Below are 17,004 nucleotides of genomic sequence, written 5' to 3'. Positions count from 1 at the left end.
GTGTGTGTGTGTGTGTGTGTGTGTGTGTGTGTGTGTGTGTGTGTGTGAGAAAGGATGGGGAGGGAGGGGTGAGTGTGCATTAAAGTGTGAAAAACTACAAGATCAACTTGGGAGTTAGTGAGAGAAAGTACAGGAAAATCAAACTGAGTGGAAAAAACCCAAATGCTTTAAAACCATTACTATTATTATTCTTATTTTGCCACCCATAATCTGAGAACACTCAACCACATTCTAGAAGATAGGGGATCTTAACCCTCTTTTGTGACATGGTTCTCTTCGACAGTTTGGTGAAGTTTATGAATCCCTTCTGAGAATAATGCATTTAAATGCATAAAAAATGAGAAAAGAAGCCAATTATACTGAAATACAATTACTGAACTATTTCAAAAGCAAGGGCATAGACCCTAGGGTTAAGAACCTCTGTCCTAAGAGAATGAATACCGTTCAAATAGGTAATCAGATTTGAAAAAGGCAAAATTTATATATTCATACAAAGAAGCTGGAGGGGAAATGAGGGTGGGCAAAGTCTGGACTGTGGATTCAGGGGAGCAGCTGAGCAATAGCTTGTCTTGCTAAGTTAAATGCTGTACCCTGCGAGAGATCTCCCTACTAGTGAAATTACAGCTAAATCTCTTACTCTTCGACCCCCAAGAGTAGCCAACAACAGGCAGCATTTTCTTAGGCTACAGCAGGACATGAAGCTTACCAGCTGCCTTTCATCACAGAAAAAGATACAGCCATTGGGATTCTGGCAACAGAACTTGAAAACTACATGGGAAAAACCTGCCATAATTTGTCAAAACTGACCCTTTGGTGCATCTCAGACTTAACTCTGGCAGTTTCCTCTCCCCTTGGAATGAAATCTGAAGGTTCCCCAGATGTGTCTGAAGTAAAAAGAATCCCAAGAATTCAAATCTCAAGCTTCTGAGCATTTGAAAAAGAGTAGTATTCCTCCCCTACAAAAGTCACTCCAAAGTGTCAAGATGCTAACCGGTCTGGTTACTGTAGGGAGAGGCAGCAGAGTGTTCATCTAATACCTGAAGAAACTAAGGGCGCCGCCCTGGTGGTTGCACTCGGCACAGAGACACTGGTGACGCTCAGACCAAGGCTGTTTGTAGTGTTCATGCTGTTGGCCATGCTGACAACTGAAGAGGTGGTGCTGGTGGCAGAGGCTGAAGCAGCCGAGAAGGTGGTGGAGGGCTGAAGCGAGGCTGCATTCTCAGCATTGGTGTGCTGACAAAACAAAATCAAGGAAATAAGTGCTTGGAGGCGATATGCCAAATTAAGAGTAAACTCTCTTACAAATACAATCCAGAAATTATAAAGGCATATTTTCACTATGATCCCATGATTAATTTCAAATGTGTTTAAAGTCCAATAATTCAGTGATATTGATTAGTGCAGCTGCCCATTCCTGCTCCTTTACACACTATAAATGACTGACAACAGCCATTGGGGTAACACATTGCACTTAAGTGGGCTCGAAAAAAATCATTTTGAATGTTTTCATATAACACTTAGAGAAAATCCTGGCAAACCCCTCCCCAAATCCCTGTGTGTGTACATACAAATATATATACATATGTATATGTATGAAACTTGGCAATAACTTCGAGGTAAAGAGGTGGATAATAGAGATGAAGAATGAAACATACATTTTTTAGACATGGCCAACGTGTTGATCCTTTTTGTGTGACTGTTTATTACAAAAGAGAGTTTCTATTTGTAGGGAGAAAGGGGAAGGAGAAGGAGGTCAAGTGAGTGGGTAGTGATAGAGTTGACCCCCCCCCAAAAAAGCAACACACAGCAGAAAAAAAGTTCAAATACAGACACAAACAAGATGCATATTTTTACAATAAATTTAATATACTTTAAAAATAGAAACTGTTCAAAACAGTTAAAATTTCATGAACAATCTTTTTTTGTTCTTTATTTTGTAATGATACTGAGGTTTATTGGTGATTAATCTCACAAATAATCTTTTTTTTTTAAGTTTAAAAAACCTATTAAGAAAGAGATCTTTTGGACTTAAGAACAAGTCTTTCATGTTTTTGTTTTGTTTTGTTTTGTTTTAAATTCGAAATTTGAGGTTAACTGATATGATTTGCTCAAAGTTATTCTTATCTGAGAACCTTACTGAAATTCTGTCAAAAATCACAAATTACCTTACACACACACACACACACACACGCACACACACATGCACATGCACGCATGCACTCTCTCTCTCCTTTCTCTCATCAATTCCTAGGTAGAAGAAGGGACACTTACTGTATGTGATGTACTTGATGACAGTGCTGACGATGCAGAGGAAAGGTTGTTCTGATGACTGGACAGTGAACTACAAAACAAAAAATGAATAACCATTTTCATTGAGCCCAGTCATTATGTGATAATGACTACTTAGGGGAGGCGATTTTGGGGGGCACAATTTTAAAATTTGTTTTAAGATTACACATACGGCCAACTGGAAGCTTTGAAAACCACATGCAGGGCTCTAGTGTGTCCCTCCCATTCTCTTACTCCAAAAGCTTTTTCAGTACCAATGGCATCTCTGATCCTCACCTGCACAGGTGATACACCCTCGCCAAAACGTGGCGTTCTAGATCTCCAGGTGCTGGCAACCAGCATGAGTTAGCACAAAAAACTCTGGCTCCTGTAGCCCTATGTTATCTTTTAGGTTAGAGTCAATTATACATGGCACTTGTCTCCTAACAAGATAGTCAGAAAAAAAGTCAGAGTATCCTTTTAAGAAAGATAAGTTAAGATTCTCTAGCCATTAGTACTTATAAAGGGCAAGAAATATTTCATTTAAGGAACTGTGTTCAAATAGTTAACCAAACAGACCATGCTCACAGGCTGGGTAATTAGCCATAAACTCTAGGATTCAAATCAAATTCTTCTGCTTAACATGACAAAAAGGATCTCTGAAATAGAAGGCTAACTCTATGAAGGTGACATAGTTTTTCAAGTATTTCATCTCTCAAAATCCATTTCATTATAACCTTGCTGATAAAAAGATTAAGTCTGAAAAGTGATCCTTAGAGTCAAGTTGGAAATATGTTTGGAAGTAGGAACCATTGTCTTTTCGTTTTTCATTTCTATTTTCATTTTCATTTCATTGTCAGAACTTTCCTAAACCTAAACTTGGATGAACATTTTAAGTAAGGCTGGGCACGATGGTAGCAGTTTGGATACTATGTGGCAGTGGGAATCAAAGTGGACGCCAGCACCAGCTTGAACTTAAGACATTCTCATGCTGAAAGAGGGGTTAGACACCGCTATCATCCACCAAAATGCAAGGGGACACTTTTTCAAGTACATGCCTTCTAAATAAATCTAAACTAAATCTAAATAAATCTAAACTTAAAATAAATCTAAATCTAATTGAAATCTAAATAAAAGAATGGCTAAGGAAATTAGGCAGTTCATTTTATTGAGCCTGGTTTTTTCTGCTAAGGTACAAGCCAGGCAAAACCTCACCCAAATGATTTATTGTAAAAATCTATCAACCATCAGATAAAAACAGTATTTCCTTTTTGAAAACAAATCTCTACATAGCTTTCCATCAGATCTCAACCCAATCTTTTTTTTCCCCCCCACTTCAGGCGCATATATCACACTATACCTGCTTAGCTGAGCGAGGGAGCCACTGGACAAGTCACTGGATTGGGGCAAGGAAGGCAATGTGGCCGTGTGTGGGGTTGCTGAAGGCAGAAGGGTAGTACCAGAAGCTGTGCTTGGCAGAGAGCCCAGAGTCGGGAGAGAGGGAGAGGTTTCTGTTGTCTTCGGTGCTGTAACAGATGAAGTAGCTGCAACAAGTTTATATAAGTTGCAAAGAAATCCATCGAAGAATAGGGTTCTGCTAAGTTCAATAATGACAGCTAACCTACTCAACAGAGCCTTCACCCTCCAACTCCACTTCTACTGTTACTTATGATATGCAATTGTGCTAAAATAAGACAGTTTATACAATGTGACAACATTAGAAATCAGCACCCTTCACTGTTGACTAATGCCTATCCTTTTACAAACCAGTGGTGTGCAAGAGAAATCAACAATTTTTGTCCAAAATAAATTCCTTTTGATGAAGGGCAGGAGATATCATACCTACAAATGTATCTACAACACTACAGGGTCTTCTTCTAGCTTCAACCCACAGAATGGATCAAGAAATCTTTCAGGGAAAGATCTTTATAGCCCTCAAGCAGAATGTATATTTAAATTCACTGAGAGTGGAAATGCTCTTTCATGAAATGGTTTAAAAAGCTTACTAGAAATTGCTACAGCCATTATTTGGGTCAGGTCTGTGATTTCATTAGTATAGGGAACTCTAGTTAAGGAAATATCATTAAACAAAGAAGGACAGCAAGTGCTCTGCTGTTCTAGAGAATTGCCTGGGATCCTGGCTAGGGTTAAATGAGAAGGCATCTGAGAAAAGACTTGAAAATCCAAGTCTCTATATTCTGAAGTTGGCTATCTGTTGTGTCTCACTTATATTACTAGTCTTACTTCCTTGGACACTTACTTGACTTTGCTGATTAATGCCTGGCACCTAAACTTAGCTGAGAAGTTGCCCAAAAAACGATTTAGTATGCCACTGTAGAACTTTCCAGACATTTAGCTCAAATGTGTACTTCAAAATAAAGCATGAGTCTTTTCATATTTCTCTGAATGGGAATCAGCATTCTTTCAGCAAGAAAAGTTTATGGTAGACACTGGAGATGCAAATTTGTATAGTAAAATCAGTCTAAATTTATATTCTTACAAAGCCTGAGTCAAGATATTTAAAAGGGAGAGCGGCAATAGATAAGCTAACGATTTACAAAGTATAGTTAAAAGAAAATGAAATAAGTAAATCCAAACAAAGTCTGTAAGATTAACAAATCCAACACGAACAAAACCCCCTCTATAACAGGATTAGTCTCACATGCCCCCTCTTTTCAAGATGAAGTCTTTTTAAAACCAAGTAAAATTATGACAGATTTAAAAGGTCAAAAAATCCTTTCCTATTAGGACATGTTGAAGGTTTGGCTGCTTCACCACCATATACTCCCTTAAGGCTGTCTCAATCATCATCATCATCATCCACAACAGTTATTTGCAAAGTACTTGACAGTTTTCAGAGGGTTTTACACATATTAATTTGATACTCACAAGAATCCTATTAAGACTAACTGTTCTTATTTTAAAGAAAAAGAAACTGAAGCTAAAGGACACTTCATGATAGCCACTAAAGTACTACGTGAGAGATGGGATTTGAAATTAGTTAAGAGAAGCATAGTTTCTTTTACTTCTATGTAAAGTTCCATGAGCAGCTAGCCCTACAAGCATTCTTGGGATTATGGTCTTTATCTCTTAAGTGTTTTGGTGTGATACAGTAAAGAAATCCAGCAGGACATGGGAATCAGAAGGAGCCACGTTTAAATTCTATTTCTGACAATTCCTGCTTGTAACTTGTTAACCCCTCTGACCCTCAATCAACAAGCACTTATTAAATTAGAGCTTACTCTGTCTCAGATGCTGTGATAAGTACTGGCAATACAAAGAAAAAGCAAAAACAATCTCTCCTTTAAGGAAGCTCGAATTTTAATAGGGGAGACCATATATATTCGGATGAGTATATACAAGATACAAATGAAGTCAAATTAAGAGAGTAATGAGCAACTGGAAAGGTATGGGCTGGAAACAATAGGCTTGAAACTAGTCAAGAAAGAAGCCAGAGAGTCTAAGAGACACAGGTGATGAGAGAGTATTCTAGAGATAGGACATAGCCAGGGAAAAGCAATGGTGATGGGAAACAAGGTCACAAATAAGGAAATGGATAGAGGCCAGTGTGGCTGGACATGAGAGCACATGGAAGGCAGTGAGAAGGATGGAAAGGTAAGATGAAGAAGCTTAAATTCCAAACAGAAGAGATTATAATTAATTTGAAAGATATTAAGGTCAGAATTTGAGAAGGCAATGATCTGGTCAGATTTACATTTTAGAAAAATCACTTTGGCAGGTACATGGAGGATGGATTAGTGTAGAGAGAGATCTGAATCAGTGAGACCAGCTAGAAAGCTGTTATAAATAGTCCAGGTGAAAGGTAACAAAGGTCTGTTGGGGGGAGTGGAGAAGGTGAGGGAAGGTGGCTATGTGAGTGGGGAGAAGGGAATACAAGAGAATACAAGAAATGGAGAGGAAAAAAACCACCAAGATTTTGCAACTAATTATCAATAAATATGGGGTGAGGGTGAAGAGTGGAGAATGACTCCAAAGTTGGGAATCTGAGTGACTGAAAGGAATTATGGTGCCAGTAATTAGGAAATTGGTTAGAGGATGGAGTTTGGGGTGGGGGAAGGACATGTTTAGTTCAAGAAGTCTCTCACACAGCCAATTTGAAATGTCTGACAGGGAACAACAGGTAATGTCACTGATTAAACCTCAGGGAAGACATTATGGCTGAATAATAATTTGCATAAAGATAGTAAATGAATCTATGGGAGCTGCTGGGATCATCAAGTACCAGAGTAGAGAAAGAAAAGAAGCACAGCCCTGGGATATAATCACAGTTAGCAGATGTGACATGATTGAAGATCTAATAGAAGCCTGAGGAATGTTCAAGCAAGCAGGAAAGCTAGGAGCAACATCACAAAGACCTAGACTTAGTGGGTGTGAAATAGACGAAGATCCAGTAGGAGACTCAGGAGTGTTTAGATAAGTAGGAAAACTTAAAACCCAGAGGAGTGAATATTCAGGAGAAGGTGGTTAAAGTGTCAAATACTGTGTACTAAAGAAAGAAGAGGGTTGAGGAGCCAAATGATTTGGCAATTAGGAGGACGTTAATAAATTTGGAGAAAGGGGCCATAGCTGAGTGATGAGGCTGGAAGCCAGATTACAGAAAGTTTAGAAGTGAAGTGAGACAGAAGAACCTAGTATAGATGGGCTTCCTCAAGAAGTCTGGCTGAGAAAAGGAAAAAGATAAGTAAAACAATGACTGACGAGGAAGGTAGGTTCTAGTGAGGGTTATTTTTTCCTTCTTAAAACTATGTAGGAGACTTTGGGGCATCTGTGTAGGCAGTACATAAAGGAACAAACAGATTAGAGATTGAGGTTAGAGAAGATAATAATGGGGAAGTGGGACAGCAGAAGATGGCATTAAGAATACACATAGAAGGGTCTCAATTTCCTCATATGTAAAGTAGAATTGTTGTGAGAGACAAATAAAGAGTTTATGGAAAGTGCTGTGTAAACCTTAAAGCATTATGGATTAGACATTTATTATTCCCACTAGATCAGTACTGGTCACATTACAATTTAGCGCTCACCAAGATCTGTAATGTCACATTAAGAGTTCCCCACTTGTTACCAGCATTTAAATATTGTTTTCTGTATGCAACAAGTCAGCAGGAGCCTTCAAGTGCTTCAGCTGCTCTTCTCCTAAGGGGAATACTTTCTTGCCACTCAACAAGAATGTGTGTAGGGCGTATCACTTACGATGGGAAAGCTGGGAAATCAGTGTGGTGTGGCGGAGAAAGCCGTAGCTTTCAAATTCCACCCATGGGGCCTTCATTTCTCTGGGTCTCTCTGTTTCAGTTAGGAAAATGAGAGAATGAGGGGAGATGACCTCTGAGGTCCCATCTAGGGCCCCAGTCTTACAAGTTTGGTAAACTGTACCTTATCAATGAGTCTGTGCTAAAGAAAGATTTAAACCTGGGACCACATAATCAGATGGATAATGCCTTTCTTTCTAAGCAAGTGTTCACAGTAAATTGGATTAAACTGAAGTCTTCACAATTCAATTTTGTTAAATACAGATTAGCTTCTTTTTATAAAACAATGAGCTGCACAAAATAGATTTTTTTGAATTTTAGTCATATTACAACGGTTCAGAAATATTTTACTGGTACTTTTATTTTGGAATAAAGAAATCGTAAATGGAATAATTCCACTTTTACAGACTCTAATGGTGGTCAACACACCATCTACAACTACAACTATTCTTCAAAGCAATTTTGAACGTAGTCTGCAAACTATATAAAACTGGGAAACACAGAGGGGATATTAAATCCTTGATCTCCTTAGTTTTTGTTGGGGAGGGAGTGTCCAATTTTGCATAGCTTTGAAATGTGCCACTAGAAGGCAGGAAGTAAATAACACCCTGAGATCAGTGTGGAGGTACAGCTGTGCCAGCACTACAATTGGAATTATAACTATGAAGGAACTTTTCGGGAGGCTTGGAATGCAATGGATTCTTTCTGGACAGCATTCAACTAACAATGGGCTTTTAACAGAACCTGTTTCTCAGGCTTCATTCAATCGAACACCAGGCAACACACAATACATGATGACCTCAATCAATCAACCAACAAGCATTTACTAAGTACCTAGTTGGTGTAAAAAGCTCTGCTAAGTGCTAGGAATATACAGGAAGAAATGAAAGTCCTTGCCCACGAGAAGCTTACATTGTATTAGAGGAGACAATGTGCACATGATCTAGGATTCAGGGATGGGGAACCTTTGGCCTCCAGGTCACACGTGGCCCTCGAGGTCTTCAAGTGCAGCCCTTTGACCCCAAACTTCAGGCCAAAGGTTCCCCACCCCTGACGAGGTATACACAAAATAGAAAGTTATTGAAAATGGGAGGGAATTGACAGCAAAAGCTTCAGTGGACCCTCTGAACTAAGATTACAGGAAATCAGGTGTACAATTTTAACAGATCAGCGGCTTCTCTAAATTTCTTTCCATGCCTTACTTATTCCCTCACTTTCAATATATAATTAGCTGCCAAGGTCTTAAAATATCTTTTCTTCTGTCTGCTCATCAATTGGGCAGCTAGGTGGCATGGTGGGTAGAGGAATCAGAAAGACATGGATTCAAATTCAGCCTCACACACTTAATAGTAATATGGCCCTGGGTAAGTCAGTTAAGAACCCCATTTGCCTCAGTTTCTTCATCTGGAGAAGGAAATGGCAAACCACTCCAGTATCTTTGCCAAGAAAACCTTGAATGAGGTCACAAAGAGTCAGATACAAATGAAACAACCAAGCCCCTCAGTTTTCACTGCCACTATTCCACATCAGGCCCTGCTCATGTCTCTTTCGAACTACTGCAATAGCTTCATGTGCACTGCTAGACATATTTTCCTAAAGCAAAATGCTGATCATGCTGTTCCTGTGCTAAAAAGCCTTCAAATGCTTCCCCCACTGCCTGCTAAATAAAGCCCAAATTCCTTAATCTTACATTAAGATAATAAGTTTAATCAAGTTTCTTTTCTAGCCTCATCTCTACTACTGCCTGACACAGGCTGTTATCCTCAAATGTAAGCTCTGTGGCTGGGGATGTCATCTCTTTTTAGAATGCCCTAGCCCCCTAAAAACTTACCTATCCCACAGGGTATAGCTCAAATGCCACCTAATTCTTGAAACCTACTCCAAATCTGTGAAACACTCTCCAGAATTATAATGCTTATTTCAGTTTTGTTATTTAATGTATTATTTATGTGCTTTAAAAATTCCCATGAGATTGTAGACTCTGTGAAGGGAGCGATTAAGCCTTCCTTATTCACCTTCACATATCCCATAAGCCTTAATAGATGGCACAAAGAGTTTAAAATATGTTTGATGAATTAATGAATCTGATTTACAGGGCACAATTAACAAAATAATTCAAAAAGTGATGCAAGGAAAGCAGACTCCATTGTTTTCAAAAGAAAACATAAATAAAATATGTGGTTATTTAAACTCATCTCACAATTCTCAAAAGATTGAAAAGCACATTAGGATTTCAAGAAGCCTGAAAAAATCAGTACCACCTTACAACTGGTAATGAAGGAAATTTAAATAATTTTTTTTTTCTTTCCTTCTTTTTTTTTTTTGGCTAGGCAATGGGGTTAAGTGACTTGCCCAGGGTCACACAGCTAGTAAGTGTTATGTGTCTGAGGCTGGATTTGAACTTCGGTTCTCCTGACTTCAGGGCCGGTGCTCTATCCATTGCGCCACCTAGCTGCGCCTAAATAATTTTTCTATAATCACATGTAACACCTTATACACAAAAACCAGAAATACTGATGTTAAATCCATATTTCAAGAAAAAAGGCAGAACAGCTCATGAATCTAAGGGGGAAACCTTATGCTATATATATTAACTTCCAATTAATCTTGGGCCTTATTCACAACCAAAAAACCCAAAGAAAGAAAGTATATTTGTTGATTCAAATGTACTACTGACAAAATTTTTTTGTTGAAAGAAATGTATAGTTTTCAAAATGTTAGGAATAAAAGATCCATAAACAGGTAGAATTTTTGGCAAGAAACACAGGTATTTTCTATGATACTTGTTTGGAAATGAGAGAGGAGAGAAAGGTAAGAGGAGGCAGAAGAAAATGGCAGGAATGCTAGATAATTTCTAATGTCAGAAACAGGAAAGAACAGGCAAGATAAATTTTAGTGGGGTAACCATAATTGGACATTAAAAAAAGTAAATGAACATAGTAATCTTGTGTTTGATAAGCACAAAGATTCAAGCTTTTGTGACAAAAATTGCCTTGGAAAACTAGAAAGTTGTTTGGCAGCAAACTACACATAGACCAACATCTCACACCACACACCAAGATAAGGTCAAACTGGGTACATGATTTAGACATAAAGGGAAATATCATTAGCAAATTAGGGGAACATGGAAAAATTTGCCTATTAGATTTATGGATAAAGGAAGAGTTTATTATGACCAAAGAAGAGATAGATAGGATCTTGGTAGATAATCTTGGCTACATTAAATTAAAAGGCTTTTGCACAAACAAATTTAATGCAGCTAAGATTAGAAGGAAAGCAAAAAACTGGGGGGGGGGGGGAGAATTTCCAGCAAATTTCTCAGATAAAGGCCTTATGTTTCAAATATACAGGAAGCTGAGTCAAATTTATAAAAATAAGAGCCATTTCCCAACTGATAAAATGGTCAAAGGTTGTGAACAAGCAGTTTTCAGAAGAGGAAATAAAAGCTATCTAAGGTAGTATTAATGACTGTGATAGAATACTGTTGTGCTTTTATCGATGATGAGAGGGATGGTTTCAGAAAAACCTGGGAAGACCTACACAAACTGATACAAAGTAGAGCGAACAAAATCAGGAGAACACCGTACACAGTAATGGCAATATTGTAAGGAAGATCAACTGTAAAAGACTTAGCTACTCAGATCAATACAATGACCCAAGACAATTCTGAAAGGACTCATTGAAAAATGCTATCCATACTTCTAGGGCTACATCCCAAAGAGATCATACAAATGGAAAAGGATCCATGTGTACAAAAATATTTATAGCAGCTCTTTTTGTGGTGGCAAAGAATTGGAAATTGAGAGGATGCCCATCAATTGGAAAATGGTTGAACAAGTTGTGGTACATGAATGTGATGGAATACTATTGTAATATAAGAAATGATGGACAGGCTGACTTCAGAAAAACCTGGAAAGACTTGTATGGTCTGATGCTGAGTGAAGTGAGCAGAACCAGGAGAATGTTGTACACAATAACAGCCACAGTGTGCGACGACTAATATTGATTAACTTAACCCTTCCCAACAATACAAGAAACTAAGATATCTCCAAAGGCCTCGTGATGGAAAATGCTATCCATATCCAAAGAATGAACTATAGAGTTTGAATGCAGATCGAAGCATACTATTTGTTATTTTTTTTCTTCTGTTGAGTTTTGTTTCCTCTCTCTGATAGTTCCTCCTATTGATTCTAATTCTTATTTACAACATCACTAATATGAAAGTATGTTTAATAGGAATGTATATGTATAGCCTATATCGGATTGTGCGCTGTCTTGGGGAGGGTGGTGGAGAGGAAGGGGAAGAAAAATTTTAAACTCAAAAGCATATGGAAGTGATTGTTGATAAATCAAAAGAAATTAATTAAAAAAAGAAAAGAAAAAAATGCTATCCACCTCAAGAGAACTGATGAACTCTTGAATGAAGAATGAAGTATAATTTTTTCACTTTATTTTTCTTGCCTTTTTTTGCAACATGGTAACATGCAACATCCACCCTGAAGAGCAGTCTCATCCCTTTTTCTGATTGTTCTTATTTCTAACATAGCTTAAAAAAAAAATCCCCCCTCAGAAAAGAACAACAAACACAAAACCCCGTATTATTCTTTTTTGGTTGTCTTTAGTTTTCCTCATCAGCCTTGTCTCACTCTGAAATTTGGCATTGCGGACACCAGTCTTGTGGAAATTTTGCTTCCACCCATTACTTGTTCTTTCTTCGATCTTCTAAATATCATTTAAAAATCTAAATTGGTTAGCAAGTTGCCTGTTCATTTATATAGGTCACTTGAGACAACTCTCCCTGCAGATGTTTCTTTCCATGACTCAAAAATTCATTTATGAATGCTTCCCATCCTTCCAGGCTGACTTCAACTGTAGAATTTTAAGCCATCAGATCCTATCTATTGTTTCTCTGAACAATGAGAAATCTGCTCTCCTTAAACCTTGGGTAGGTAGCAGATATTCCAGCATTACAGCAAGAATAGATATTGTGTTAAATAAATGTTAGCTTAGTAGTAGTAGAAGTAGCAGCAGCAGTCGCAGTATAGTGGTGACAATATTGCTTCTGTCTCAGCATCTATTTCTCTCTACCATTCATGTTTGCTTTGCTCCCACTCCTGGATTCCTCAAATGTGTACTTCTATAAACATATAAGGAAGGTGTGCCCTATATTCTCCCCTTTATGAACTTTGCTTAAAAAAAAAAACAAACCATAAACTTTTTAATAAACCTCTCTTATTTCTCTAGAATAAGTCCTATCTTGCCAGAGCAATATTCTAATCACCAGTTTCATTCCCACACATCTTCCCATCTAATGGGCATCTTCCCATTAGAGGTTTTTTACATTTGTAGAGAGATCTTAAACATTATGGGTTTTATGAGACCTGACTTCCTTAGATTTTAGATGACTGTGAACATCAGGTATTTCTCTTATTTATTTTCCCATAATAGGGCTCACACCAGGTGGCATAAGCTTGTTGCATCTAACCTAGGTCATTTCCTGTTTCCTCCTTTCCAGTTAAATACCATTTTGATTAGATTTGCAAGATTCCAGGTAAATAAATTCTCAAGTCCTTGGTATACTTCATCCCTAACCAGAAGCTCACTGTACCTACATTTTACATTTTAGTCCAAAACCCCCAATTCTCCTCTGAGACATCTATTTTCCCCAGCTATTTACTTCACAATTCTGCCCCATCTTCTATGAAAGTCCTTGTGGCCTTCAAATGGCAACAACAATGCAAATACTACCAGATACTTTAAGATCTTCAGCTTCTTCCCCAAGCCTTCTTAAAATCTTTGGCAATGCTTTCTAGATTCCTTATGGCAGTATCATTTATGACCAAAGGAATCATTAAAAGTAGCTGACAATCGCAACTTCTTATTTTTTATTTCCTTCTTGTTTTTAGGTGGAGAGCACTGGCCCCAGTGACCTGAAGAAAATAATTACTAACAGCCAAATCCAAAGGCCCCTAATATCTTCCTCATCTTTTAGAAATCAGTAAACATCTTCTTGACCTTTCAACTAATATAAAACATAAAAAGTTGGATCTCTTTCTAGATGAATTAACTCTTCTAATGGAAAGAATCACAGAAAAGATACACAAAGTTTTACAGGGAACATTTTCTACAATTATTTGTCAATGGGTGACAAGATTGTCATATCATAAATCAAATGATTAGCTCTGAAGTCAATGTGTGTATCCCTGAGGAAACCTGGCATCAGAAAAAGTATTCTGTATACTTACTTTCTAGAGTTTGCTGAGTTCGAACACCACCATGTCCATTCTGCATCGGAAGAAAAAGAGGACAAGTAAAAATTAACTTTGAAACTATACAAGCAGCATAAGGAATATCCACAATAATTAATTTAATAAGTAATTTAGGAAATAAAGGGGAGAATGGAGGGCAGAGTTGCCTTGAACGTGAATGATAATTAATGTAACAGCACAGATTATATAAAAATGAACACTGCATCATTTAAGACTAATTAGAAGTAGATTATAAGGTGCTAATACAAATAACTTTTCAAAATTCACCAAATGGTACCCTTAAATTTTTTTTTATGACCCAGGCAAGACTTAGTGAGCAAAATGCTAGGAAATAAAAACAGAACATATTAACTACAAAGAACAGAAATTTAATATGCAGGCAGACAGTATATTCCAAGCTTCTGTGTCAGAATCCTAATGGCAAAATACATAATTACTCCAATGACTAAGGTCATCAGCAATATAACAAACTCAAAGCTGCCATGATACGAGTATCAACCTGGGAGATGTTTCCAGAGTTCAAAAGAGACATCCTTAAAGTAATGACTGTGATTGCGAAGCATTACAAATTACAGATAAGAACTGAGTTAGTCTCCAAAGAAACTATAAAATTGAAAACAACAACAACAACAAATATTCTTAAAGTAAATAGCTATATTATCATAAGGAGAGAAAAATACCTTACTCCTCCCCTTTCCCACTCAAGTTTATTCAGAGTAAATGGAACTATTTCTCAGAGTAAGAAACCAATTAAACTAATAAGTAACCTAACATACGCAGTCAAAATCTTACAAAGGGAAATGTCACATACTTCTACACTGAACTGATTAACTAAAGCATATTTTCTTTTTCAAAAAGTGAAAATAAAGGATGAAGAAAAGAACTATAGGAAAAAATTAAAACTTTTTAGAACTAAATTATAATCTTTTGGTAGGATGGGAAGATTCCTATTATTTAACATTTCTAATTTCTTCTGCTCCCCACATTTAAGGATGAGAATCCTTGATTTTATTTTTAACACAATAATCTAATCCTTAATTCATCTTTATATTTTCTATGTAACTTGCTTCTACATCTCATGTTCTCTTCATTTCCCTACAACAAAAAATGTGGAGAAAGAAAATTACTGATTTTCCAGAAGAAAAAATGGAGAAATATGCACATAGGCTCCTATTGTTAAGTACACACTCTTAGAAAAGTCAGTCAATAAGCATTTATTAAACACCAACTATGTGCCAGGCACTGTGGATACTCAAGGAGCTAACAGTGTAATGGAAGGTAAGCACTGTATACTTTCTGAATTTGTATTAACCCCACTACTACATTATAAGCTGCAGGAGGACAGGAACTATTCCATGCATCAGAGGAACACTTGATTCAGGTGGTACTCTGGGCATGTCTGAGTTTCTCGCTATTTCAACCCCCCCCCCCAAAAAAAACAAGCCTCCGAGGTACAAAGAAGATTGATGGAGAGGAGAGATAAAAGGGCAGAAGGAATTCCTAATCTCAGAGGGGAAAAAAAAGAGGTTATTACTAGATGGTTATTCTTAGTATATACTGGTGGATTTCTTAAACTGTGTTTCAAAGATGTAATGGCAAATAAACACATAGCCCCATTACTTACTAATCTTTTCTCATTAAGGTATTGTTTTTATATTCTTCTATTAATAATAAAATTCAACTATCAACTTTACATTATATGGTGCTATCAATAGTTTAAAAACCACTAGACTTGCATATTTAAGCCAAGAAATGCCAGAAAGTCTATGTGCAAGAACCCTGCCTTCAAGCCATTTACCATCTAATGGCCCAAATGGCAAGGTAAAAGAGATGTACCTAAGTCAAAAGTATACATCTAAATAAAATCCTATGAGAATTTTGGAGAAAAAATTATTTGCAGCAGCATAATATACCAGAGAAGGCTTAATGGAGGATGTCCTATCAAATGTGAACCTTAAGGGTAGGGAGGGATTTCAATTGGTGTAAATGAAGGATGGAAGAGGTAGATTTCATTTCAAACAGGAGTTATTAATATAAGAAAGAGAATGGAGGAAGGAAAGAACAGTTTAATTTAGACGAAGCACAAAATAAATCAAATACACAGTGAGAGCTAAGATAAGTAAGGTCAGTTAGAGCTAGATAATGGGGGAGAGGGTAGGATTCTTGATTTTCACAATAAGGAGGCTACAATTTATTTGGCAAGCAATGGGGAGTGATTAAAAGTTTTTGAGTCAAGGGGCAGCCATAATCTGAATGACACATAAAAAGATTAAGTGGGCAGAGGGCCAAAATATTATAAAAGGGAAGATATTAGAGGAAGGAAGGAATACTGGGTAGGAGGCCATTGTAGGAAATCAGCCAAGAAAGGCTAAACTAGAGGAAAAGATAGCAAGGGTACATAAAATTTAGAACTGACAGAATATAGAAACTGAATGCATGGATGTAGGGGGGTAAGGAGAGGGAAAAAGAAAAGATGACTAAAATTCCAACCTGAATGACTGCGAAAATGGTGAAACCACCAACAAAAACTAGGAAGAAAAGCAGGTTTGGAGAAGGTGATAAGTTCAACTTTGGACAAACATGAGTTTGAAATGCCAGCGCAGGATATATAGAAGTATGGAGAAGATAGCTGAAGACACAGGAACACTGTTTAAGGGAATGATTGACACTAGAAATAGAGATTGATCCACTGGCAAAGAAGTGAAAATTGAAGCCATGGCTAGAAATAAGATTGCCATAGGAAGGAACGTAAAGAAAAAAGGGTACAGGATAGAGCCTTGAAGGATATCTAGAAGTAGGGATTAGAAAGAGAATTAAGATACTAGTAAAGGAGAAAAGCGGCTAAAGAGGTAAGTAGAGTAACTGTGAGTGGACAGTGTTACAAAAACCAAAGGATGAGAGAGTATTAAAAATGGTAAGCTGAAGAGAATCCAGAGATGCAGAAATATCAAGGAGCAAAAGGACAGAGAAAATGTCATTGGATTTGGCAATTAAGAGGTCTTTGACTTGGGAGAGATCTGCTTAAATAAGATGTGACAGGAACATCTCCAACATCCAAGGACCTTATATTTTATTGAGGGATACAGCATATAAACAAATAAATTTGGAATGTTAGGCTACAGCCATACTCTCTCTCACTGTATAAAATGTACACACACACACACACACACACACACACACACACACACACACACACA

General features: G+C 37.3%; 1 protein-coding gene across 11 annotated transcripts in view; it reads right to left on the bottom strand.

Moving 5' to 3' along the window:
* The window catches only part of UBAP2 (ubiquitin associated protein 2), a 115,347-nt gene that overhangs the window by 10,141 nt on the left and 88,202 nt on the right, over nucleotides 1-17,004 (bottom strand). For 9 of the 11 annotated variants that reach the window (XM_027874497.1, XM_027874496.1, XM_027874498.1 and 6 more), the window contains exons 16-19: nucleotides 13,784-13,823; nucleotides 3,629-3,812; nucleotides 2,272-2,341; nucleotides 1,038-1,233 (exon numbers count right to left, since the gene is read on the bottom strand). In XM_027874497.1, coding sequence (XP_027730298.1) covers nucleotides 1,038-1,233; nucleotides 2,272-2,341; nucleotides 3,629-3,812; nucleotides 13,784-13,823 — 490 coding nt within the window. The remainder of the gene's footprint in view (nucleotides 1-1,037; nucleotides 1,234-2,271; nucleotides 2,342-3,628; nucleotides 3,813-13,783; nucleotides 13,824-17,004) is intronic. The other 2 variants (XM_027874501.1, XM_027874504.1) reach the window with 1 other exon arrangement.

The sequence above is a fragment of the Vombatus ursinus genome, unplaced genomic scaffold (genome assembly GCF_900497805.2).
Source record: "Vombatus ursinus unplaced genomic scaffold, bare-nosed wombat genome assembly UNPS02014807.1, whole genome shotgun sequence".
Classification (NCBI taxonomy): Eukaryota; Metazoa; Chordata; class Mammalia; order Diprotodontia; family Vombatidae; genus Vombatus; species Vombatus ursinus.
Note: the sequence above shows the minus strand (reverse complement) of the source record. Positions and strands in the feature narration are given on the sequence as shown.